The following is a 26573-nucleotide window of genomic DNA, read 5'->3' on the forward strand; positions in this document are numbered from 1 at the left end:
GAAACGCATGCATAAAACAGCTCAGATAACATCATTTACATACAGGCTGCTGCATCCGCATGTTAATGTCTGGCAGTGAAAAGTTCAGACAAGTTTGTAATCCCCAATTTCCTGTGCGTGCTGAGCACCCAGATTCCCAGAAAGTCAGAAGAGAACGAGATACAAAATATTACTAAGATAACAGGTCAGCTGCAGGCTGTGCCACTTTTGGATAGCTTTTCAAGTTACACAGTTTCCCAGACCGCAGGATCTTTGACACTTCTGGGTATTTTAACATCTGGTGTGGTTTTTTGTGTGTGGTTTTGTTTTTTGTTTTTTTTTTAAACACGTATTGGTATATGTGCATCATAGTTTCTTTTGTCAGTCATTTACGGTTATGGCGATCATTCCAAGCCTATTGTGCTGCTGCCAATTGCTTTGTCCATGTTACTATATTGCTTGATATTGGAACCAATGTGCATTCCCATTTAAAGCAGTATCATGTCACCCATCAGCAATCATTTGCTTTCATCGCTTAAAACTACTATACAATGGCAACCACGCCATGAAGACAAAAGCACAGGCAGAGAGCGAAAAAGGAGGAAAGCTAAAGTGGGAAAGCGACAGCAGCAGCTGCAGCAGGGCTAACTTTGTTCTGTCAAGGTCCTTCCGGGTGAGTACTTGAACTTGGACTGATAATGTACGTGCCCTTCATCTTCTGCTTCCCCCGTTAACTTATCTTCCCAGCACAGATACTGGAAGGAAGCTTAGGCTGGCTGCTTTTGCATCAAGGCCAATGAGTAGTATCACTTTTTACAGCAAAAAGCAGCGAGTCTGTGCCTGCTGACAAGTGCAGGGAGAAGGGAGAGTGCTGGGAGGGAAAGCCTGCTATTGCAGCAGATTGATTGCTAGCAGCACTGGTCAAAACACAGATCCAGCTTGCTGGGCATCCTTAAAATCAACAGCTTCTCAACATTTGTTGGAGGAGGCCATCTGATGAACTGAACAGAAATGCGGTTTGCTGCATTCAGACAAAGCTGCAGTTACAGCATCCAAGGGTCTGGGAACTGCCTAGGAAGTCTGGAGTGCTGAGACTTTAACTGGGATTCACTCCTGCATACAGCCATCCTCCTACTAGTTTAGAGCCATCAGCTGTCATGATTAATAGTCTGAAAAAGCTGTAAAAGTTAGAGATTCTGTTCAAATGTGAAATAAGTGAAGTGCTTTAGCCTGGAACCAGACAGACAGGGCACGTCGTATGGTAATTTGTGCAGAGCGCTTCTCTGAAATAGGCACAGCTCAAAGCAAGGCTTTAGACTTGCACCTTTTACAAACATGACCTAACTGTGCTCCTTGGGGTCCACAAGATTTTAATGAGGCGAAAATGATCAAAATGTCATGACCTCTGTTCCTCTTTGTCCTAAATTCTAGATAATGGAAATGAAGCGGAACTTAGCTAGGTTATATTTAGCTGATCACAAAGAATGGACTAGTTTTAAGACAATGAAATAGAAGTTTTAAAATAAAATTCCGTGAGTTCAGAGTAGTTATCCTCCCCTCGATACTTCAAAGAATTAGATTGTATTAACAAGTACAGTTTTCCCAGTGTTGCAATTCATTTGAGTATTAGCCAATTTGTCTTCATTAATGCAATCTCCTAAACGGCTGAGAGGCCGGTTCTTTAGTAACTGCTATCATATAGATATCGATCAGGATCTCACTCATTATCCAGGCACTTTGTCTTTATTAAAAAATATTTACTTATTTGTCTTTATTAAAAATTATTTCTTTATTAAAACATGTTTACTGTCTGTAGGCACAATATACCAGAAACAGTAGTTACACAACAGTGTAGTATGTTGACATTGGCTAAGAAGACAGCCAGAAATGCTATTCAAAGGTGCTTTAGACCAAACAGTCCCAGGTTTCCAGCCAATCTCCTAGCTCATGAAGTAATATCTTCAGCTAGTCCTTACTCACACACAAGTTGACTGCCATGCAGTAACAGCCCTTGCATGTGTAAACTCTGTGAGAAATCAAACGCAAAATAACACTCACAGACATCAGAAAACATTAATCAGAAAGTTCAGTTGTTTTTTTCCTGTCTAAATAGGATCTTTTCAATGTAGAAAAAGAATGAATGCAAAAGCCACTAAGGGCTGTTTCCAAGACTGGTGGATGAGCATGAAAATATTTTAAAAAAAATAAATAAAAGCTAAAACATCTGAAACAGCCCACACGTTCTTGCTGACTTGAGATTTTGCCAAGAAGAAAGTTGCATAATACAGAGCAGTCGACTACATGTGTAATTAGCATCAAGATTCAGCAAAAATTCATATTGTGAAGATGTGATTTTTGAGTTGAAGGTTGCTGAATCTTGCAGCTTTTTTCCAGCTGCTTTGTAATGTTCTCTTATAAATTAACGGCAATTTTCTCAAATAAATTCTGATATATTATTTGATTTCTGGCAATGTGACTAGTACTTTGAAAAAAAAATTACTTTCTTCTAAATAGACTCTATTGCTGAAAATAAGGGAGTTTCACATGCAAGTTACTTGGAAATGCTGGGTGCCTCACATGAGATGATCTGAGCTTGATCTTTCAGGATGCTGAACACCTGCAATTTTCAGCAATTTCAGGCAAGAAACCAGTTCCCTGGATTCAGCTGCTTATGTCGGGACAGACAGCTGTTGTATGGACACTGCATTTTTTCTCCATACAAGGAATGCAGAATATTTCACATATTGGGCTAGAGCGGACTTAAAGTTGCAGAAGAGAGCCCTGGACAGTGCCAGTCACTTCACTGGGATTCAGGAAAATTACCAAATGACAATAGATGAGGATCAGGTATTTTTCTAGAAGTTTTCATCGAGCAAATCTCTAGGCCATAAGTAAATCTTGCTACTTCTAGGTATAAAACTAAACTTAGAGGGTCTGGTTTTTTTTTTCTTTATATATTTTTTTTAAATACTCATTTCACCTTCAAAAGAGGAAGAGGGGGTGTTTCCATTTTTAGTCTGAAATTCTTTGAAGTATTCCTGTTCCATAGAACAGGGATCTGGATAGAATTTGACAAAAAATTAATTCCTTACTTTAGGTTTGGTTTCAGCAATAAAGAAGTTAATGAGATCACATCTGGTTTTGTCCTGATATACGCTACAGCAGTCCACTGGAAACAGCACCATTTGCTTACAGCTTTTCCTTTTATTCCAAACAGAACCTAACCCAACCTGAATAAATGTTCTTAAACACACTCATAGCAAGACTGCCACAGCAGCCAATTCGCAACCCCTGTGCTGATGGTACTTACCCACAGCTCCAGTTAAGAATTGTTTGCAGTTTCATGACAGCTAAGTAATATTCAGACAGACCTTAAAAAACCATTTTCTTTGGCATATGACAGAATGAAGAAACATTACCAAAAATACTGAAAACTTCATTCCACAAGTAACATTTGAACGCTGACACATCTGGAACAGCTGGGCAACAAGTTGTGCGTGTCGAGTTCAGAAAGCAGCTGCTTTTAGCCTTCATTTCGGGCCAGACGTTTGCTCTCAGCCACCAGCATATTCCATTTTGTTTTGTAGCGGCTTCTTCAGTGTTCCCATATGGACAAGCTAAAGAGCTCCAAGGATGTAACAGCAAGTATGTATAATGTTCTCCTGAAGAAATGAAGGCCAGATGTTGCTTTGTTATCTTCATGTGCGCCCTTAAAAAAGTTAAATTGCTTCAGATATATTATTAATGCCAGGTATAGGCAATTTGTTCATTTGCCATTTAAATGTCAACTTTCCAAAGGATGGGAAATAACATTTTAACTGAGGATTCAAACTGAAGTGAGATTAAACTACCCTAGGCTAACTTAAGAAAATAAGTATAGCAAAATCCAGGATCATAGAGACAAAAAGGTATCGTGCAGAAAAGAAATGATGACTCATTTCCGAGATCTGAATGAGTACTATTTCTGGTTTGTTTTATTAGGAAAGAAAAAAACCCACCCACCTTATTGTTACAATATAATGAAAATTTGGCGTAAGAGTTATGCAGCATCACCACTGATTAAAGATCTTCCACTCTGCTGCTTTACTTAACCAGGATATAACTCAAGCCACCAGTCCAAGTACTAGAGAATTTAGTGGATGTATTACTAACAGTATAATCTCTTAACGTTTTTCATGTCTGAACTTGTGGTTACTACATCTAGTGGATCCAGTAGAGTGGGTAATAATTCTTTCCCAGACTGTCCAGTTCGAGTGATTTAGATAAAATGAACTGTTTAAAATTTTTCTGCTTTCCTGAAAATAGAACCTTATTGGATTAATTTTAGGACATATTTATGAGAAAATATTAACTGACGACTACTTTTCCCCCCTCAGTAATAGTACCAACGAGGTTTGAGTTTCAACCGCCTGGTGAGGTCCTTCTCCTTGAGCCAGTCCATGACATACAAAAATTGCCAACACACCAACTATAACTTTTTAAGTAATGTCACTTTATTAAGGGACTTAAAAGAATCACATTCTCTAGTAGTCTTGGAACAATGCAAATAGTGAACAAAAGACAAAAATAGATGTAATTGGTTCTGAAAAGCATGAACATCTGTAGAGAATGTGTTGCATTATTCCCAAGGACTCTTGCTTTTGAAAAAAAGCACGTTCCATATATACAAGTGTCAGTGCAATAGCCAATAAAGCAATCCGAAATATAAAAATATCCTAGATACAAACTTAAAATAGATGTTTGAAGGCTGACAATATCTGTATCCTGATATTTCTGTATCTCAGGAGTATGATCACTGGGGTGAGTTATTCTGATGAGGTAAGAGACAGTAGATGCTCTGTGATAACACAAAGCCATATATATTTTTTTTTTCTGTAAGACACAAAAATAGAGCACCCAATGAAACTGAAAGTCTTTGCTGCAATTGCCCATAGGAAGTGAAATTATAGTCTAAGGGCATTACTACATTCCTTCATCATTTATGTTTGCTGTCTTTGCCAACACTTACACCCACAAAAACTCGTTCGTTCTCCCACGCTCCCCCAGTTTCAATATAAAATGCATGAACTTTGCAGATATACCAAACTGGCAACTGCTTTAAACACAAGCAAGATCTATAAATGTCCAAAAACCACTTAGTCATTCTTTCCTTTATTGGTTGCAATTCCTGGCAGCAAGGCCAGAAAGTGATTGCAAAGCTTGACAGTTGAACAGCTCTCTCCAGAAGGGTTAGGGAGAGAACAGGGTGTGTCCTATTTGCTCTGCCTCCGGTGTTCCAGTGATGCCTCTGAACTTAAACCTCAGCTGGTTGAGCAGTAAAAATCACACTCCTTTGCTCTACGTTGTGGATGGAAAGGCTGGGGCTACTGTTCCCAAAAAAAAAAAAAAAAAAAAAAAAAAAAAAGAAGGCTACATAGTCAAACTTTCAGCTGGATGCTGCCTGCCTGTATCGTGATTCATTTTTCCTTCAGCCATCTCTTTCACTGTGACTCTCCAAGCTCTGTTGCTAAATCCTGCCTATTTCTTTACTTTCCAAAGAAAATAGCAAAATGACAGATAGACAGACAGTGTGCTCTATGTCTCTCTGTCAAAGAGCCCCAGGAAGAAGTGGCAGTAGAGCTGGGAGTGGCAGACAAGTACAACGAACACTAACTTCTACTTAGGAGGGGCAAAAATAAAGAGTTAATTTCAAACTGTGTGTCAATCTTGAGCACTCCTCTATGGTAAAGCACAATGAATTATATAGTCTCTGGTACGGCAATATTAACTTGAACAGGATATGATTTGTCTGATAAAAAAGCACAGAAAGAGCTGGCAGTCATCTTAACGAAACTTGCCTTACCACTTATGGCACACACATGCTCTGAAGTACACAGCAGTTGCCTAAACCTTTACAGGATTTCTTAGCTTTACATCTTCAATTCCAAAGCTTTCCCTTAAATATTTTCATTTTTTATCATTCTTTTCTAAGCCTCTTTTGTCTCAGGCAAATTCAGACAGCTGTGTGAGATGGAAAAGTGAAGCTAGTAACATCTGTAGTATGATGCCACTTGACAAATTATTTCAGGTTTTCTTCCAGTTTTCTGGAAGATGCTTTGCAGATATCAAAGCCTTGAGGAATCATCGTACTTCTCTCCTTAACCCCACTGAATTACTGCAAATACTGAATTACTCCTCACCACACCTTAGTAAGACAGGCTTAGTAAGAAAGGATTAGAACAATCCTTCTATTACTTCTCAAGTAAACAGGCAGGGAACAGAGGCACAGAATGACTAAGTGATTATTCCAACACCATGATACAAGTCTGGGAGAGTCAGGAGCTGAACCTGTATTTCTTGCGTCTCGGTCTCAGGTTGTCTTTGTGTTCTGTGTTGCAGTCTTATTCTTTCCCGTAGAGGAAGACTGGAATCTCTTAAGAGTTTGTCACTGCTACTCTGGTGGACAGGTGATGTTGCCAATGAGTTAGGAATTGTCGCATTCCCCACATCAAAAGCTGGAACACAGTATGAGATCCGTTTGCTGGAAGAAATACTAACCATACAGGTCCTTAAGAACATCAACATTTATTTAATATGATATAAAAGAAATGGGATATGAACATTCGTATTTGAACAATAATAAGTGGCTTCTTATACTTACATCGTATGTGCTCATTGTATAATATATACACAATGAACATAATTACATTTGTACACAAACTAAGTACTGGATTGAAAACCTGCTTATTGCTGTACACACCCTAACCCAACAAAGAAAAAGCCCAGTACCTCAAAATACCTACACTCCTTTTTATTTAAGAAAAAGTAACCACTAACATTAATGTCTATGTCGACAGAAGTGTGGCAGTAACTGCTGACGCTGCAACCTGACCGAGAAATAATTACAGCAGAAACAGGACATATTTTTACTAAGCAATAATAAAAATGGCACATTTTAAATATATCTATATGTATATATATATAAAAATTTTACAAATAAAATGTTAAAACAATAATTCATAGTGTTTAAAAAGTGTAAAACAAGGTTTGGTGGTGATATGTAAAAGTAACCGAGTTATGTATGTAGAAGAAGTAAATAAGTAAACTTATATGATCCATAATGAAAAGAACATTAAATTCTGGAGAATACCAAATAAAGTTCTGACCATAGGCTGCACATTAAAAAGAGCCGTTATTTTGTGTGCACAGAAATCATAGCAGCAAGCTGGTATCAGGAGAACGAGCTGAAGGTTGTTGAGTGTACATGTGGGCCATTTAAAGCTCTCTTGGAATAAACATTTTCCAGGAAGTGATAAAATGATGCTCTGTGGCCAAAAGCATCAGAACTATGAATTTCATAGATTTAAAATATACTGTACAATATCTTCTCATATTTTCATAGGTCAGGTCCATACATCTCAGGCATGAATTGTTTCAACAGAAGCCATTAGTGCTGAAAGACAGACACAGATTACATTATTTTAGCAACAACAGGATACTGTATAAAGCAACTCCCAGGATTAAACACAGCAAGGAATTTCTGACCTCATCCTAGCAGTAGTTATCAATGGTGCAGAACATAATAAAGTATTTTAGAAATCAGTTGTTTCCAAAATCTGTTTTCTTGATGAATAATACTACTGTCAAGGTATTCTGACAGCAAGAAGCAAAGGCAAGCTGTTTTTCAAATTTACACAACTTTGTATGAGAGCTGGACATTTCTGAGTTTTATCCTATTGTGCGCGGCCAACTTCCAAATATTCTTCATATAAAACTGGTAATAATAGCACAGACCTAACTGCTCTTAAAAATGACAGGCACGGTTTGAACAGGGACGCAGCATTGTTCAGCTACTGCAGTGTAAGGGCAGCATAGCTGTAAGGTGTTCGGAAGTTCGAGTGCTCCACCCACAGCTTGCTGCAATCTGGTAATTGCTGAAAGGACTTCTATAAATAGCTTTTACCAGGTCGTTAGTGAACACGTTTCTGAGCTTTGGATCCAGCTGCTGTATAAAACTTCATTATCCCTCCATTACGCAGTGTAAATGTAATGCTTAAAATGTAACAATGTTAGCACTACACATCCTGATTTGTCCCTGCAAAGCAAGAGCCACAAGTGACAGAGAAAGTAGCTAAAGGGTTTCTTCTCCTTAGTCCTGCGATGTCCTGTGCCACCAATCTCTGACTGCCAAATTCCCCTGGCACGGTGCCAAGAGTATCATTTTACAAGCTGACCGTAAAAGCTCAGCACAGGTATGACCTCATTATTCTCTTTAATTTACCACACATTTTCCAGACGCTGCCTGAAAAATTTGGTCGTGTACGGACAGGGCCAATGCCACAGCTCTGAAGTTCCCTCTGCTGCAGCAGATTTCTGGCATCTAAGAGACACTAAGTTCTCACATGCTGGAAGACCTGTCTTTCAGCAAAGTGCCATGCTCTGGACTACTGGGCAGGCAGCCCCAGAAGGTGAGGGGCAGGAAATACTGCAGGCAAACAGCCTGTGCTTCGTCCATGAATTTGTTTTGGAGCCCCCAGGAAACAACCAGCAGAGGCATCAAGTGCAGCAAAGAAATGGGGAATGTCTATGCACACTGTTGAATGCTTTTTCCAGCTCAATTCAAATACTAACCAGACAAAATAGATGTATTTTAAGATCTGGATTTATTTTTTCATTACAGTGAGGCATGTGCAAGCCCAGCATTAGTTTTACGAGTGCCATCTCAGATGCACCCTTCAAGCGATTAAGGCCTATCTGTAGAACGGTACTTAACGAGGAAATGTTGCAGCTACAGCTGCCTGTGAGGATACTCCAGGCTGTGGGATGTCACGGCTTGGGCATCAAGTTACAGAGCAGATCACTATATGAGCGCTTCCCTTTTGCTGGTCTCATATTTAGCATAAATCCTTAAAAAATAAATTAGCTGCTCATGGGAGTTGATGACAAGAGCTGAAAGCAACTTAATGCAATTGCTAATAAATTTCTGGTGAAGTTACAGCTTGCTTCCCCTTCCAAGAGAGATGTGCTGTGCCTTTGGGCAGAATCCAGCAGGGCAGTTTCAGTTTCACTACTGACCTGAAACTGAGTTGATAGGGTAATGTTTGTCCTATTTAAAAAGAAGATGCCTGGTAAATGCAAGTGTATTTGTATTTTCAGTGAAACTGAAAAACATTAACACAGATCAGTGTTTCCAAAAAACTGAATAATCCCACTTATCTTTTTTAAATAGTTCTCCAGCAAAACTTTTGAATAAAAGTTATTTTTTGGTTTTGTTTTTAGTTTACTGCCCACAGTTCACATAAGAAAAGTGTCTGTGATGAGTAATAAGTCTAATTTTGCTAAGATGAAAGCTTGGCAGTGGAGATTGGGACATCAGATGAAAAAATGTATTTTCAGATCTCCTCACGCTAAATGACTGAAAACGCCTCAATTTTAAAGTTTTCTTAACTTGCATTAGCTGTGGCATTTAACACTACCACTGAAACAAAGCTCATTCTTTTAATAGAAAGTTTATTCAAATAGGTACTTCCTGACAACAAAAAAATGTGAGTTGATTTAAACGCTGGTAAAGTGATGAAGCATTCACACAGATATCCTATTCATTTCTTTAAACACTTGTATAAACAAATACATGTATATTTCCGTTTGCCTCCATTAAGAGTGTAGTAAGTACAGGTAGGAAAATGTAAGGCTAGCCTAACTCATGCTTTCTACCTTGATTCCTAGAAGAAATCACCTACTATGACAAGGGAAGAGAAGCTGTATCTCTACAGAAAGAAAAAAAAAAATATTTATTCCACCCTCATTTTTTCCTTTCCTGTTTGTCATGCCTCAGCCATCTAAGTCCTAAGCCATGACCATTTTGGGCCATTAGACCATTCCCTCGTACTGACCACTAAGAGGTCTAGCTCTGGGTGCCTGTCACCATGACTGAAGCATCAAGATTAATTTGTGCCTGAGCACTGATGCTCATACCTTGACTGAGTGTCTGCTTTGTAACACCTTAGGTCTTCCACCTAATTCAAAGGGCTATTATCTTGCCAGTTGTGGAGAATGTGCTTGATAAGCCAATTAGTCCTTTCTCTTTCTACTTGGATAGTGAATACATGACTTGCAAGCAAATCAATACATGCATTTGTTTTGTTTTCCAGTCCGTTTATATTCAACATTGCGGGCAACTCTGTCTTGCAAAGTATTGTCTACAGATGTTTCTCAGAAAAACACCTGGGATACATATACTTAGAAAAATAATAGGAAAATGACAGGAGGAGTGGAAAAAAAAAATACGTACTTCTCTGTAACTATACACACATGAAATGTGATCCTTCTGTGAGCTGTGTCTGTGTAGATGGAGCTGGTGACAGTGACGATTCTGGTGAAGAAGGCAAACTTTTCGCTGCAAGTCATACAGCAAGATAAACAAGAATGCAAGTTACAAGGCATGATATCATGACATAATAAACCTAAGCTTGAAAATCATCATTTCAAGCCATAGTAAGTATAAGCAGAACCAAATGGAAGTTACATAATGATTTAAAACCTGATCAGCACAATAATCACAATTTCAGGGGAGAGCATAGCTGTTCTCAAGAAAGATCATTATTCAGACCTATAAATGCGTAGCAGAACACCAAAGGAACAAATAACAGACATGTGAATGCTGAAGTGTTACTTTGCAAAGAGAGAAAGAAAAAAAAAGAAGTAAAATTTAACCAGTTGGGATACTCCCAGACCCACCTTAATATCCCAGCTCAGATGAACTAAGCATTTTTTATTCTGCTGAGGACTATAAAATGTATTTTCAAGGTCTGGTTTTGATTATCAAGTCACAGAAAAAGGTTTGCTGACTGCACTACAAAGGTCCAGGTCACTTTTTATATCCATAAATTGAACCATTTGGCTTTCTTAACCATTCCCATCACCAAGTATCCTCATATCATCTTAAATTCTACCTTCTGCCTCCCCTACACACTCTCTTTTTCCTTTGCAAACAACAACTTTGCTTTATTCCACCCTTCTCTTCTTGTAATGCAGCACACCCCCAGCCAGCTCATGTTTTCTGTTTCTTCGTCTTTTCTTACCCTGGAAAACATGACCGAACCTGGGGTGTTTTACTTGCTAGTTCAAAATCCACTAGGTATATCGGAAACTTTCAAGCATTCCTCAATCTTGAGCATGCCTGAGGCCACAAGGAGGTAGGGGTAAATAATCTATACATATCCAAGATTCAGATGCTGTTCTACAAGACGAGTAGGGAAGCATTTGCTCCAACCAACAACTATAGTATGACACAATTTCTGGCAGTAGTTATTTAACTACCTGGATTAAATGCAACCGAAAATCTACATTACAACCTCAGAAAAATGGAATATCTGTAGTTGTCTTCTGGGAGACTATTTTCCTCTGTGTTATAAAATTGTACACTTCACATCTAGACTAGCTCAGCATTTTCAATTCACGAGGGTTTTGGAGCATCAAAAGACATAATCAAAAGGAAATAAAGTTTTACATAGGTACTGTATAAGTTGTGCTTCAAACTCTTTTCCATACCTGCTGCTGCCTGATTTCCTTTTGAAGACTGTGCTGCTAACTCAAATGAAGACATAATCCCTTGTTGTTCTTGAACACTAACTACTTCACTTTCTTCTGAGCTGGTTTTTGGTTTGTGGTTTGTAACTGTGGTCACACTCTGCAGGCTGGTTAAAAAAAAGGATAGTGTTTAGAACTCCCTCTAACATAATTTCAGGTGTTTACCACTAAGTATAAGAGTTACAATTTAATTTTCTTCTGTTAATAGAAAAAAGTTACAACTTAAAAGTTTGTCTCATATGTTTTGAAACCCTTCTACTGCCTTGTAAAGTTAGACTTAAAAGTAGTACTGTAAACTGACTTCCTTTCTCTTACATACTCATGCAGATTCCAACTGCGTGGTATCGACTCTGCTGAAGAGTGCTATGGAAAATTTATGACCTAATGTAAGAATTCACTTAGGGTCTGCACTTCAACTTACACTGAAGTGATGAATCCTTCAAGAGGAATAACCAAGACATAGTATTACTCTAGTTGTGCAGTGCTCCAAAATAGCGAAGTCAAAGTTAAAGCAGGAGATACAGAATAAACTGGTTAGTCCATTTCTAAACATCAGGGGTAAAGAGCTTGCTATGGACGCCCTGGCCGAAGCTTTCGTACTAAACTGATACAAAGCTTGAAGTGACACTACAAAATACATTTTGCATCCCAAAGCAAGGATTATGAAGGTGTTCTGTTCATAACTCGGGCAATAACTGAAAATGAACATCACCCACCAGCTCATCACCTCTTACTGAACTCCCACAGCACTTCGGTCTCTCACTAGGTTTCTCTATATGTAAACCACTCAAAAACATATATATATATACCTTACAAGTATTTATGGCAGTATTTCATTAGTTGCTGGTCCATTCAGCTAAGAAATACAATATGCAAGTTTAAAATACTCTCTGAATATCTTGGGGTTTTTTTACCTTATATCAACATCATGTGTTTCTTCCAATGTACTATTTTTCTCCTTTTCTGCTTTCTCGTCATTATTCACTTCTTTTGAGTCAGATACAACATGTGCATCTGATAAAAGATCGTCAGTTTTTGTCAGCTATAAAAAAAATGAAATCATGAAACAAAAAGCTGTAACGCATACGAAGTGGCAGATAAGAAATACAGCATCAGGAAACAGTTTTATTAACAGACAAATTTTGCCATCATGTATACTTAGTAACTCCGAATTACATAACCTAAGAAATTTTTATCAATACCATTCAGGTGAATAGAGTTATCCTGAAACCTGTACCAGCGCCAATGGGCAAGGCTTGGCTTAATAACTTCCAGAACTTATCTGAACTCTTTCGACTGCAGCCTGCCTATTTTTTCACGCTATCCTCCTCTTCACAATGCAAACAGAGATTCCAACTACTGGAATATATTGCTGAGAAGGCTAAACACTGCTTTTAAAGGTCTCATTAAATATAACCAATATAAGCGTGCCACATAATAATTTTCCTTTAAAAGATGTGCATACTTAGTAAAGCAACAGACCCTCAATAGAACATGTTTTTAAAGAACAGATGTTTATTATTTGATTTATACCACTGTCCATCAGACATATGTTTAAAAAAGCTAAATAAAAAATAGAAAAACAAACATAAAAATGAAGGAGGAAAAGGAAAAATGGATGATTAATTAAAGAATATGGACAGAAAAGAAGAAGAAAACCCTCTACACAAGATTTAAAAACTGTATTAAACTATAAGCAGGATATGATTATGTAAGAAACAACTCCAGTAATCTATTCTTCATAGCCAGTCTCATTTTGCTGTGTGTTCAGGGCACTTCAGTAAAACACAAAGGTAACTCATTACAAAGTGAGTCTATCTTAAAAAAGAAAATCCAGTGACCAAACAGTACAAACTACAGTTACTGCCTGCTTCCATGTACAAACTGTTGTCAGCTTTGTTCTGCTTCCTGTGAACTATTTGATGTTTCCTGTAACCTATCTGATGCTCTACAGCCAACAAACCAAAAAAGTCAGGTGTATTAAATGACTCTTAAAAACTACACTGAGATATCTTAAGCAATGAATAGTTCAATGGTTATTATTTAAAGATGCATTAGTATTGGTTTTGTTTCCAAAGAAGACCAAACTTCTGCACTTTTCCAATTAATCAAGCAATCAAGACAGTAACAGATAAGTAAGATGAAATTTGCAAGACCATATGCAAGAAGATTCAGTATCTCTACTATAGACAGATCTGATACAATTTTGCGCTGCTTTATAAAATATTTGTTATATCCCAAAAGAAATGTAAATCATCTAAGCAAAAGGAACTGGCTCAATTTCCCATACTGTGCTGTCTGATGCTAAAAATACTTTTCTACTGCAAGATGATAAACAGTTCAGTAAGGCACTGTTTGTTACCTCTTTAGTAAAACCTGAAATATATTCTTGTTCTCCACCATGTTTTAGTTGCGCTATTTCTTCTCCGGGACTTTCATTATTTTGTTTCAAATTGTTTTCTTTACTGGTGCTCTCCAATTCCTTCATGTTACTAGATACAGTATCATCCTTTCTTCGATTCTGTGAAACAAAATGGATAGAAAGATGTATTCTTATGATAGTTATCACAGTCTCAGTTCTGTTCTCTGAGTGTGATAAAAAAACCCCAACAATAACTTAAAAAATCTTAAGTATACCACATTGTAATAAGGGAAAGGAAAATTGTTAAGAACTTAGAATTTTCAGCCTGCCTAACAATTATTTTCTCTCTAAGATTATTATACTTTCTGCACCGCTGTCCTCTCTCCCTCTGATCTCCAGCATTCCTGTTAGTCACCTTTATCTTCTGAAATTTCATTAATATTTAGCTCAGTCACATGCAGTCTTAGTATCATTCTTATTGGCATTCATAAGTATCATTTTTTTAAAAAATAGCTTCTCGTGATTAAGAAAAAAAGTATGAAAATCTGCTCTTCCTGCAAAATTCACGGTGCACGTGTATACACCTTCTCCAGCTACGCTGAGTATCTTCCAAGCCTGTGCTCTTAACTCATTTAACAGAGGACAACGTAGCATTTGATAATGGCAGAGGATATGACTTATTTCTTTAAAAAATAATAATCTGTTGTGCAGAGAATAATTTAATATAAAATTCAGAGGAAGGATTGTAGAGGTGACTTAAGATGGCAAACTGCAGACATTGTGCTGGCAGAGTATCTGACTGAACTGAAGAGAGGCTCATGCAAGTCCTATCAGAGCAAGTACTAGGGCTGAGAAAAATACGAGCCATGAAAGCAGTAAACCTTGTAGCTGAATTCCTGTGATTTAGCACATGCTCTCTGTTAAGAGGAAATTCCATGTAAGTCATTTCACAAATCACTCTTTACTTCCCTAACTAAAGTATGCACCCATATCATACACTTGTCCCAAACACTAACAATTGTGAAACAACTTCCTTTTTATATTTTGGTAATCACTTAAAAATTACACAGTCGGCTGTTTATAAAATCCTTTTCTCCTCCAATTCTTAAATAACTGAAACCCATTTGAAAAGACATCCAGCAGTTAATGCTATTGCATCATTTCTCTCTATAAAAATCAATAGGCATAGAAACTATGCTTTTAAAAATTAGAGCTACAACTACAGTGCAATGCCTCATCTTCGAGCTTTCTGCCAGATAGCATTCTGAAAGAATTCAGGTTGTGACAGAAAAAGTGATTTTGTAGCATGGACTAGCTAAATACTCAATTCAGATACGTTCTCATTCTATAAATTTCCTACCATTCATGTGGCACTGACTTCACACAGAAGAGTGAAGAATGTGCTGACAAGAACAAAATTCCTTCGAGTTCTGCAGAGCAAGTAGTACCTGCAGAGTACTTGCTCCCTGTGTGCTGGCTCACTAGGTGTGACACAAACCTGACTACACCTTCCTCATGTATGAAGTGATACCACAGGAAAATTGGTAAAGTTCAAACACCTCTGTATAAACTACCAAAAACCCCTTTGCTTTGCATGTGCTCTTCTTGAGAAAGACACTGTTAATCAAAAATATTTTTGAGGAGCCCCCTTCATTTATAGCATTTATGATGTCATCCCAAATACAGATGCTCTAATACCAAGGCAAAACTTAAATTCAGTGTCTTCTAGGGGTCCAGTGTTGTTGAAAGAAAAGTAACTTTTGTGTAGCTCTGAAGGCAGTTTAGCAAACCTAAAACTTATTTGGAAATATGTGACTTCTTTAGAGTGCAATACATTTAATTTGGCCTTGGAAAATCAGATGCTAAGGTGTATACGAAACATAAAAGAAAGGATTTCCAGGTATGTGTAAAAATCCCAGTGTGGTCTGAGGAAAAAAGTATGCCAGAAGAGAAGGAAAAAAACCCCAACAAATGATAACTCCACAAAACATTTGAAAAAGAAAATTAATTCTCAGTTGTTAGAATGTAGTATGCTGTCTAACATCCACTACCCTGAATCTATTTGATATTTTTGTCCTGAAGTGGTGTGGGCTTTTTTGCTTGGTAGTTGGGTTTTGGATTTATGGATATTTTTCAGATGTATACACAGGATAGTATTTCTTGGTTAATGACAAGTAGTCAGATTTTCCCCCTCTCTCCCCACCCATCATGATTTAATAAACTCACTCCTTTCCCTTAACTGTTTAAGAGTGAATGAAAACAAAAGCGAGGGCTCTATTCCTATGTATTTATGGGCTCAAAAACCATAGCAAAAAAGCACCAGTTAAGTGCTATCATCATAAATATACATTCCTACCTAAAAATGTTACAGATGTTTGAATATATTACATGGCATAAGAATCTTCATAACTTATACATCAACTGAATCATGCTTCTCCCAGATGATGCTTTTAGTCACAGAGCTCGCATTTTCATGTTGTTTGCCAAATTTGACAAAAAAACCCGATGCAAAAACCCCATCATGATGCATAACTAAACATATATATATTTGAACTATCTATTTTAGTGGGCTGGTTAGCTCAGTCAGTTGAGCGTGGCGCTAACAACGCTAAGGTGGCAGGTTTGATTCCCGTTCGGTCCTCATGTGTTGCCTAATCTAGTCAAGAGGTGGCGTCCCTGGCGGCAGGGAGGCTGGATTAAAATGATCTCTAAGGTCCCTTCCAGCTTAGGCCATTCTATGATTTTCCAAAAGGACAAAGATTATCTACTGTCATTAGGTTATCAAGGGTTAGGGCTGGGACGGCCACTAAACACTGACAGATGAAGTTTGTCTTCTCCATGTCTCTTGTGTGAAACACTATCGTGTGATTTTGGAGAAAGAATGATTCTGTAGCTTTTATTTTTTTAATTGGATGCATTAAAGTTTTTCAATAACGTGGGTCCCACCTGTGCCAGTTTGAATGGATTATCTCTGATGAATGACAGACTCTGTGAAGGAGACTGGTCTGAAATGCCAATAATATTGAGTCCTTTCCTTTTCTCTCTCAGGCAAGCTTGTTGGTGTCTCTTGATTCTTTCCATCTGTTCCTCCACAGTCATTCGAGGCCGAGTGCTTTCTGCAAGACACAGCTGCTCCACTGCACTTCTTGGTCTTTCCTTAAATGGAAGAATATATATATGTATATATATTTGGTTTTAAAAAGCAAGATTCTAAACTGTTTAGCTTTCCAGAAAAGATCATCTAATGATTTACTAAAAAGCAAAAAAATAGTGGGCAGGTAAAGATCTCCCATGTATGTGAAGAAAGCACAAGAACCAACTATTAATAAATGAACATTGAAAATTCAAAATAAAAGGAATAATTTGCTTTTTTGAACAGTGACATTATTGCCATCAATGATAAACATTAGGAGAATAGGTAAGTGCTCTTTCAAAACCATCTTATCGAGTTGAAACAATTTACCAAATGTTATACAAGAGAAAAAACCAAGTTACTTTACTGAAACAGACACATAATCAAACTATAATGATGTAGGACATTTATAGTAGTTGATCTAATGTCATTTCTGCCTTTTTATTTCAAGAAGAACTACAGCTGAGCATCATTTAATGGCAAGTGCGGGCTGAAACAAACTGAAATGGCCTCAAGTTGTGCCAGGGCAAGTTTAGATTGGATATTAGGAAAAATTTCTTCACCAAAAGGGTTGTCAGGCATTGGAATAGGCTGCCCCGGGAAGTGGGGGAGGCACCATCCCCGGAGGGGTTTAAAAGATGTGTAGATATGGCACTTAAGGACATGGTTCAGTGGTGGACCTGGCATCACTAGGTTAATGGCTGGACTCAATGATCTTCAACCTAACCGAGCCTATGAATTTATCAGCACTTAAAAATCTGTAATTCTAATCATTATATTATTCCCAAAATAACAACCACCACTTTACCTACTCTGTTCTTGAAATTCACTGATGTTCAGATAGTTCTATACTTTGTATAACAAAGAAAAAAGTACTTCTGGCTAATCAGCTGTATTCAGTACATTCACAGCAATTGATTTCACATCTAAAAAGTAGCATTCTTTCTCCAGTCAACATTCTTTGATTTTCTCTTTTCTCCTGTTCCTACAATTTTTCCTCTTATTCATGCTACAACTACGGCAAAACCTTTCCCCCTTTTGCTTGAACTACCCATAAACCTCTGTCTTCAACTCAAAGACTACAGGATTCTCTAATCTGAAATGCTTATTACCCATATATTGCTTATTGTATCCTTATTTTCTAGTTGCTTTATTTTTGTACTAAATAATTTTAGTAATACAATGAATAAAACTAATATTTGTTACACAAAAGCTGTTGAAGTGCCCCTTTCCTAAGACGTCTTCTATCCTTTCAACTTAAGTGTAAACCTCAGTAGCTTACCTGATTTATCATTACCGTTTAGTTCTTGCCCAGTTTGAGTGTAGTTAAATCTCTATGAAGTTCAACATACAGGACCTTTATAATTTTGTCATTCTTTCTACCACTGTCTCCATACTGTCTCCATTATCCTAGTATATTTTTATACCAGTGAATTCTATGTAAGGAAAATTAAAAATATAACTACAACTTTCTGAAGTAACTACAGAAATTAAACTTTAAAATGATCACATCACTATCCATTAATGCTCAAGGTTATTTTAAAGTACCGTTCTTAGATCTATCTTCTTATTCTTCCTCAAAGTGACATAGGATGCTATTGTTGAAGACTCTGGTGTTGGCGATTTGGTCCTGGGTGGTACAACTCCCACAGGAAAATGTGAGCCTGTGAAACAGTAAAGCAATATACTAAGTGCTATGCAAAACATTGCCAAAATTGTTTACTGCTCTCTAGAAAGCACATGTTGTCAGACTTGGAAGCTATTCTTCAAAAGACAGAAAAGATCTTAATGCCTAACTGTCATCTGTTAAGGTGTGCAGACAGATGACGACCCCCTGGCCTGAGGTTTAGCTAAATGAATAGAACATGGGAAACTACTGCACGTGGCATGAGAAATTGCTGGACATAAAAATACAAACGTAAGAATTCTGTCTGTGAGAAACAGATAGAAGTTAGATAGAGCTATGTGGAATGGCTAGTTCTCACAGATGTTTAAGGAGGTATTATGTGAAAGATGGCCAGAGCCAGACTTCACAGCTAACTGGACAGCTGTGCTGGGGATATTTTGTGGAAAAGAGTTTGCAAGGCCAAAAAAGTGCCTGTGTAGCCAAATAAGTGCTCTCAGTTATGGTCAAGCTCGCCTAGATGATGGTGTTGAACATAAAAAATTTAGCAAAAGTGGGACCAACGAACAAGAAGTAATTATGAGTGGGTTGTTTATTTGGAAAGAAACAAAGGCTGCAAAAGGAACGGGGCAAGGGTGATGGGAAAGAAGAGGCATGGAACAGGAGAGAGGAGGGGGAACAAAAGGGGCCAGCTTTGCATCAACAAGCTGTTTGTATGCTACTCTGACCGAGCTCTGTGCTTAGCCTTACATTCTTATTAAATCTCATTCTTATATATCTGAGAGGTGGGTGTCAAGAGGAAGGGGACAATCTCCTTTCAGCGATGCCCAGCAATAGAACAAGAAAAAATGGGTTTAAGTTAGAACACAGGAAGTTCCACCTCAACATGAGGGGAAACTTCTTTACTGTGAGGGTGAGAGGTTGTGGAGTCTCCTTCTCTGGAGACTTTCAAAACCCACCGGGACGTGTTCCTGTGTGGCTGCCCTAGGGCATCCTGCTCTGGCAGGGGTGTTGGACTAGATAATCTTTCGAGGTATCTTCCAACCCCTGACATTCTACGATTCTATGACTCTATGATTACGTATTTTCCATGCGAGTGCACTTTCCCTTCTGTGTATGAGTGTGGGAGTTGCTAGGGATCTCTAAGCCAGGCTAGCTTGCAAGTGGGAGACAGCTACAGAGAGATCATACGTCTGGGGCCTATGACGGGGAAGACTGCAGGTCTGTGCGCTGGCAACAGGAGGGACCACAGGTGTGAACATGCTGCCGGGGGAACCTTCTGTCTGTGAGATGCCAATGAACTTTAAACAGGGCTAGATGGCAAGCAGAATACAAGGTGCGGGAGCCAACTGTCCAAGAGACTTTAGGTATAGGATTCAGATATTGGAGATACCAGAGGTACTGAGAGTTGATGGATGAAGACACATAGGTCCTGCCAGCTCTTGGAGGGACTTGTTTGTGTGCACGCACACATGTGTGCTCACACCCGCACATGATCAGCCAGCACGCTTTGAGCCTGGTTAATCGGTGAGTGAGAATGGGATCACGCTGTCTGTGGTGTCCCACTTTGTGCAAGGGCGGGTCTCGTTTACTCGTTGCCGATAACAGCACCGGTCTCAAGCCTGCCTGCGTTCTGTTGTGGGCAGCAGCTGCGGCTCTGCTTGTGCGTAGCCGGGCTGCGAACTCTGCCTCGCAGCTCGCTGTCAGGAGCTGAGGATATCCTCTGTCCCAATGCCTACTATGTTCAGTCCCTCCTAACCATATCCATCCCTCTGTTTTACTACTTAGAGAAGCCCTGCCAAAACGTAATTAAGCTGGTAGAAAACTGATGTTAAAACTTGCCAAAATATATAGATATAATTAAGTAATACAAGCTTCGTTTTTACTTCTTGAGATACATGCAAGAAACCAAACTATTACAAATATTGTTTCCTTGCTAATTTTGCCTAAAAAATAGATACTAAGTCTTCTGTGATCACTAAATCACTTCTCCTTGTTTATCCTGGGCTTGCACAGATTTTAAAGGAGGTATTGACTTGGGGAAGACTCAACTTTTTCTCTAAATTGTTTGATGGGCTGACAAAATAGTCTGGAGGTATTTGAATGCCAAATCCATCATTCAAAACAAAATCTATAAAGCAACAGCTTCTATCCTTTAGACATAAAAAGGATAAAACACAGCAGAAGTCTCTTATCCTTTTGTGCCACTTTTATGTACCACTCAGGTCATAAATATCCCTCTGTTCGCAGACAGCTGTAAGGGTTGCTTTACATAGTCCCATCAAAACATTTCTGTTTGATTGTTGGCATTTGAAAAGAGAGGGAAATGGCTCACAGGAGAAGTGTCTGCTACAGCAATGTGCACAACGAACTAGAAAGACATTTTTAAATTTCCTCTGAAATTGGCTAAGTTTTAGAAGCGCCCTCAGTAGGAAACTACGTCATTTAAGTATGACTTCTTAAAACAGCAAGAAAGAAATACTGCAGAGGTGAGCTGCATTTGAATCTGTTTCCTTTTCAGCTTATAAATTGTTACAACAGAATGGCATAAAAATGTTTGTTGAAACAGCATATGGTTGTAATGCCATATGCACTATAGAGAAAAACCAACCAACCAACCAGGAATAGTTTTATTTTCCCTACTGCACTGGGATTCTTATTATAGGTGAATGCCCAGAACAAGAAATATCCATTAAGAAATTCACACACTCAAAAGCACGGACTGGATGGTAACACACAGCTATGATGAACGCATTTTACCCTGCTGTTTAAGAAGATAAAAAACCTCTTGCTGCAGGCTATCACTGCCTCTCTCCTCCATCCTTAAATATTTATATTAGAAGAATTTGTATTATTGCTCTCCTTTACTGAGGACTGTTCTTCTACAAATGGACATAATAAAATTAGGTAAATAAATTACTTCTGTCTTTACAGAATAAGACAGAAAGCAGACTGGAGTGCTCAAATATATTGGTTTGCTTTACATAGTCAGAGTAGGCTTCCTCATACTGTCTTGATAATTTCTTTCCCTTTTGTCATAAATTACTATAAATAATCTGGAACACCACAGGTCAATAAAACCTAGGCATGTTGTCAAAAAGGCATCTTCCTCAATTTAGGTGGTTGATGATTAGCAAATGGCAGGCTAAACCCTGCATTTTTCACAACCAAGCTGAATGGAATTTACTATCTATCTTAAGTGAACATTACACCTCAGCAAATAGCATAGTGAATCTGAATTAACTAATTGTCTGGTAAGTGCAAGCTTAGTTATATCATATATCATAGGGCCCTTCACATTTTTTACACCCTAACTGTATGCTAAACTTAGTTGTAAAAACTTTCATTAATGTTCTGATGAAAATGATGTCCTATTATGATTATAGTTCTTGGCCAAATTCTGGCATCATTGCACTAGTCCTATGTACATGCTTAGTCCAACTATGAGCAGAGGAGGCAGTGATCTTACTGGTACTGGAAACACCAACTGTTACAGTAAAAAGAGAGGTAAGTCTAGTTACTTTTTCTAAAAGCTCTTAATATGTTTTTTGTGAGGTGTTCAAGCTGCTTTTTCTGAAGTCACCTTTAACAAACTATTCTGTGTGTTTTAACAAACAGAATTGAGAAGCACTTCCTGGTAAAAGACTCTACCAAGCAATTAGGAGCTTTTATGGAAGCTAGATGAAGAGAAGAATCTGAAGCATTTAGCAATTGCAAAGACCTTTATTGTCTGTACACTCCAAGGTCATGATCATTATTCCTATTATATCACAGGACAGAAGGCAATTCAACAATTACAAGATTAAAAAAAGAAAAAGACATTGTTTCCCTGCCTTATGAGAGCCTGAAAATTCTGTGGTGCTGCCTTTTTGGACGTTCCAGTGACATAACATAGGGAGCTTGATTCAAAAACTGAATAATTGTTCAAGGGCAAGAACATAAAATGGGTAATTGTTCAAGGGAATGGCGTGTGGGGAATGTGAGTGATGTGATTAGACATGGTGTCAATAAGGATTTCAGGGTTGTTGGTGAGTGTAATGTTTGATTTTTCTGCGGTGTAATTGACTGAAATCTTTCTTGTCATATAATTAAATCATTATTTTATCGTGGAAGCTGTTTCATCATATTAAGAAATGAACAGGCTACAAAAATTCGAAAGATTATATAGCTTCTGCAACAGCTAAAGCTATGTATTCTGTATGAAAAAGGCTGAAAGGCTGTAAACATTATGCCTGGGGACAAACCTTTAGCAGTAGATTCCGATTCTGAAATTTGTTCTGTTTTTTCTTCACCGTTAGACTCATCTACTTCTGCTACTGTAGTTAACTCCGGTTCACTCTTATAAAGCCTATAATCAGGACCCTGGGGAACGCAAGTTATGAGGTAAATAAACAGGCATTTTTGTACAAGCATTTGTGTCTTAAGACTCAACACAGTTATTTTGTGATAGCTCTGCTCTCACTTTAAGAGCTGTTCCACTGTTCAAGTGCCGTTGCAGTAGTATGGCTTTGTAGTTAGATTGAGTAACCACAGTTGCAGGCTTTCAGAAATTACAGAAAAAAAATTGACACAAAAACGCGGAGGTGTTTTTTGTTTTTAAAATGACCTTCAGGAAACAAATTTGTATAAAGCTTTAGCAAAAACTGATTCTGAGCCTCGAGTTTTATAAGAACTGTGAGCAGAAGAATCGAATTTTCTGAAATTTACCCAGATACAAGCATTTAAGTCTTAAGACATTTTATATATGTGCAGAACACGACAGGAAAATGTGAAGCACAAATGATGGAGCTTTCACTAAAGCTAAGTAAACAAAAGTAAAAACATAACACGAAAGTAGCCAGATGACAAAATAAAAATGGTGACTGTGCAAAGGAAGGGGGAATGCTTCAAGAACAATGTGGCAGTTTCAGCCACTTACACAGTAAGATCCATTTCTCTGATATCCTTGAACTTGGTGAATCTTCTTTTCTTCTGGCAGATGTACTGGGCCCCTGCTATAACAGAGCAAGGAGCTGCTATCACTGGGCAGAGGGGGGATTATGGGAGGATGCTCTGTAAAGTCATAGGACCGAGGGAGTGGAGGACGAGGTGGGACTACTTCCTCTTCCTAAAGATTGTAGAATAGTCACCTTATTTAGATGTGCACACCTGTTACAATTATTTATAACTTAAAAAAGAAAAATAGATTACCATAGCTACACCAGCTATAGATCTTGGAATTAAAGGGACAATGTCACACTAAAAAAAAAAAAAGCCACGAGAGCTTAATTTTCTTTGGGTTTCTCTGTTTTTTTTGTTCATCTGTTTGCTTTTTTTTATTTTGTTACTACCACTTAGACTGAAATACTTCAACAGTTTCATTATTCAGCTTATCAAGACTTTCAAAACTAAGACCTTCACTTTCTGTAAGATATGTATGAACTCTCTGAATCATCCTTTTAAAATTAAATTAAATACCTTTTTATCAGACTTTTACAAAGTTCTGTAAACCAGATGTACATTGCATATACATGACATACACCATGACAATGTCCCTTTAAAACTGTAATTTCTAGCCAGATTTTCAGACGAATTGAACATTTGGGAGCTCCCACAGTTTCAGCTGTTCTTGTGGGTGCTCTGGCCATCTGAGAACCAGGCTCAATATGCAAATAGACATATAAAGCAATGTATTTCTTCCCATGAAAAGTGTGGTAGGTAGAAAACAAAGCCATAAATGAGGGGGCGGATATATTTCTAGGGCAAGAGCCTAGGGAGAGGGAAAGGTAAGAAATGAAAAAGAGAAACATACTGGTGAGAATATAAAGACACAGAGCAAATGGAAGTGTAAGAATTACTACGGGAGATACCAATTCTTAAAACTAATTAATAACGCAATATTTTCACAGAAACATACTGAATACGTACGTCAGACATCCTTAAAAGAATTATAACAATGGTCATTTTTATCATAGGTACGTTAGAAATTCAGTGATGTTAGAATGGTAAATATGCTAAAATCATACCTCATTTTTATATTTAATGGCTGAAAATGTCCTTGATCCCATGATGCCTGTTTGGGAAGAAGGGGAAAGGCATAGAAAGAAAGAAAAATTGTTTTCAGTAAACAGCTTTTAAAATGTGAACTATAATCTGTTGCTATGAAACAAATCCACAAAGCATCAACTTAAAATAAATGGCTGCTTTTTTCTTTCCTCAGCAACTTTACCATTTTTTTCAAACATAAAAAAGCAACTACGGAGCTTATCCATTTAAAAATGTGTATGACCCAGTCTCACTTCCTACTAGATAAAACCGACCAGTTTACCTGCCTCTGAAGAGCTTCTTTGCTGTTTATGTTTACTTAAACCCTCCATGACATCTTGAATTCTCCACAGTTCCTTCTGAATCTGAGCACGCTGTATCCCTGCTGACTCAGTCTGCCAGAAAATAAACAACATATATAGGCAATAAATCAGAATACATGGAAAGCGGGCAAAAAACCAGAACAGAAAACCTTTTTATTTCTTTAGATTACACGGCATATCTTTTCCCAGTGAAGGAAAATAAAATGCAGTAAAAACAGACACTGTCCCACAGAAGTGCAACACTCCTATACTACCAGAAACAAAAAATGTAAGATTAACTCATTTCATAATGCGTCAGTTAATTTGACAGCTATTTGTGAGCTCAAACTCTGCTTAAGAAGAGAGTTGTATCTACTGTCTCCAGAGACAATCCAAGCTAGCTCTGCACAGGAGACCTACATACAACAAAAGTAAAGGAATCATCAGTTTCAACCCTAAAATAGGTGGAGATGAACACGGTCTTTGCATATACTCGCACACAAACCGTGGGCTGATTTGCATTCCTGGTCACGCATGCTTTGGACTGTGTCACACACATTTCTCAGCTCTCGGCCTTCCTTGTAATCTCCTTTTCATAGCTGCATAGAAAATCAATCCCTGAAGCAAAGAGCCTCTAACGCCTCCCAGCATGGGCCACACCCATCTGCCTGTCCCACAAAATGCAGGCACATCTAGGGGGAAGTAGGGGGGTGTGTGTCTCACAGAAAGATCTCCTCAGAAATTCAGAACTTACACTAACTGGCCAATCCTCCACAGCACAGCACAGCGAGGCAGTAAGATACACATCAGAACTCTTCGTAAGTAAGACCTGAAGCAATGCCTGGAGTGGTTTTAATTACCGTTTATTTGGAGAGCATGATTTAATTACATCCTAAAATATTCAGCTCAGTGAAAGGATTTTTGTGAAGATTTAATATGACTGTCACAGTAATTAAGGTCTGAGAAAACTACCCTAGTTTGGACCTCATCACTGAAACAGAAAGAGGAGGCTGCCAGACACAGGAAAATCAGTGCTGTAGCTTCGAAATAAGAGGAAAAGCTGAAGAACTTCTCAGGACTTAAAAACCTTTTTTTTTTTTTTTCCTACCTTGTAAGTTAACATACTACATGCCACTCTTTTTAAAATTTGTGTAGTTTAAAAAAAAAAAAGAAAATGAAAGTGATTTAAGTGTACTTTAAGACCTATGCCACACCTGAATTTCTCCAAGCCGATCAAGTTGCTCCTGCATGTGGTTCCTTGTTACAGTTACATCATACTCCAATTTATCATATTCTCTCCAAGCTCTTTCTAGTTCCTAAACATATGATACAAGAATTACAGATGTACATTCAAGTAAAAAAAAAGTACATTCATTTTTCTTTTTTCAGTGGCATGAAACTTCAGAAAGTAATGCAGAAATAGGTATCAGCAGTATATAAATACATATCTTAGAGAATGCAATGTTTAAACGACTTTTCAGTTTTCTAATGAAACTTAATGGATTTCAAACAAACGGCATTTTGTTGTTTCACAAACCAAAAAGATAGGCAAGGGTGAAATCTTCAGAATATGTCTTTATA

General features: G+C 37.9%; 1 protein-coding gene across 1 annotated transcript in view; it reads right to left on the minus strand.

Moving 5' to 3' along the window:
* Positions 1-7126: 7126 nt before the first annotated feature.
* PLEKHA5 (pleckstrin homology domain containing, family A member 5) overlaps positions 7127-26573 on the minus strand; it is a gene marked incomplete at its 5' end in the record, with an annotated part of 60375 nt that continues 40928 nt past the window's right edge. The window contains 12 exons of the mRNA XM_009871209.1: positions 7127-7411; positions 10270-10354; positions 11509-11654; positions 12462-12589; positions 13910-14068; positions 16856-17065; positions 18591-18706; positions 22911-23028; positions 23585-23773; positions 24672-24718; positions 24974-25085; positions 26207-26308. Of these exons, the coding sequence (XP_009869511.1) occupies positions 7393-7411; positions 10270-10354; positions 11509-11654; positions 12462-12589; positions 13910-14068; positions 16856-17065; positions 18591-18706; positions 22911-23028; positions 23585-23773; positions 24672-24718; positions 24974-25085; positions 26207-26308 (1431 nt within the window). The remainder of the gene's footprint in view (positions 7412-10269; positions 10355-11508; positions 11655-12461; positions 12590-13909; positions 14069-16855; positions 17066-18590; positions 18707-22910; positions 23029-23584; positions 23774-24671; positions 24719-24973; positions 25086-26206; positions 26309-26573) is intronic.

This window comes from Apaloderma vittatum, unplaced genomic scaffold (genome assembly GCF_000703405.1).
Source record: "Apaloderma vittatum isolate BGI_N311 unplaced genomic scaffold, ASM70340v1 scaffold2726, whole genome shotgun sequence".
NCBI classification, from domain to species: Eukaryota; Metazoa; Chordata; class Aves; order Trogoniformes; family Trogonidae; genus Apaloderma; species Apaloderma vittatum.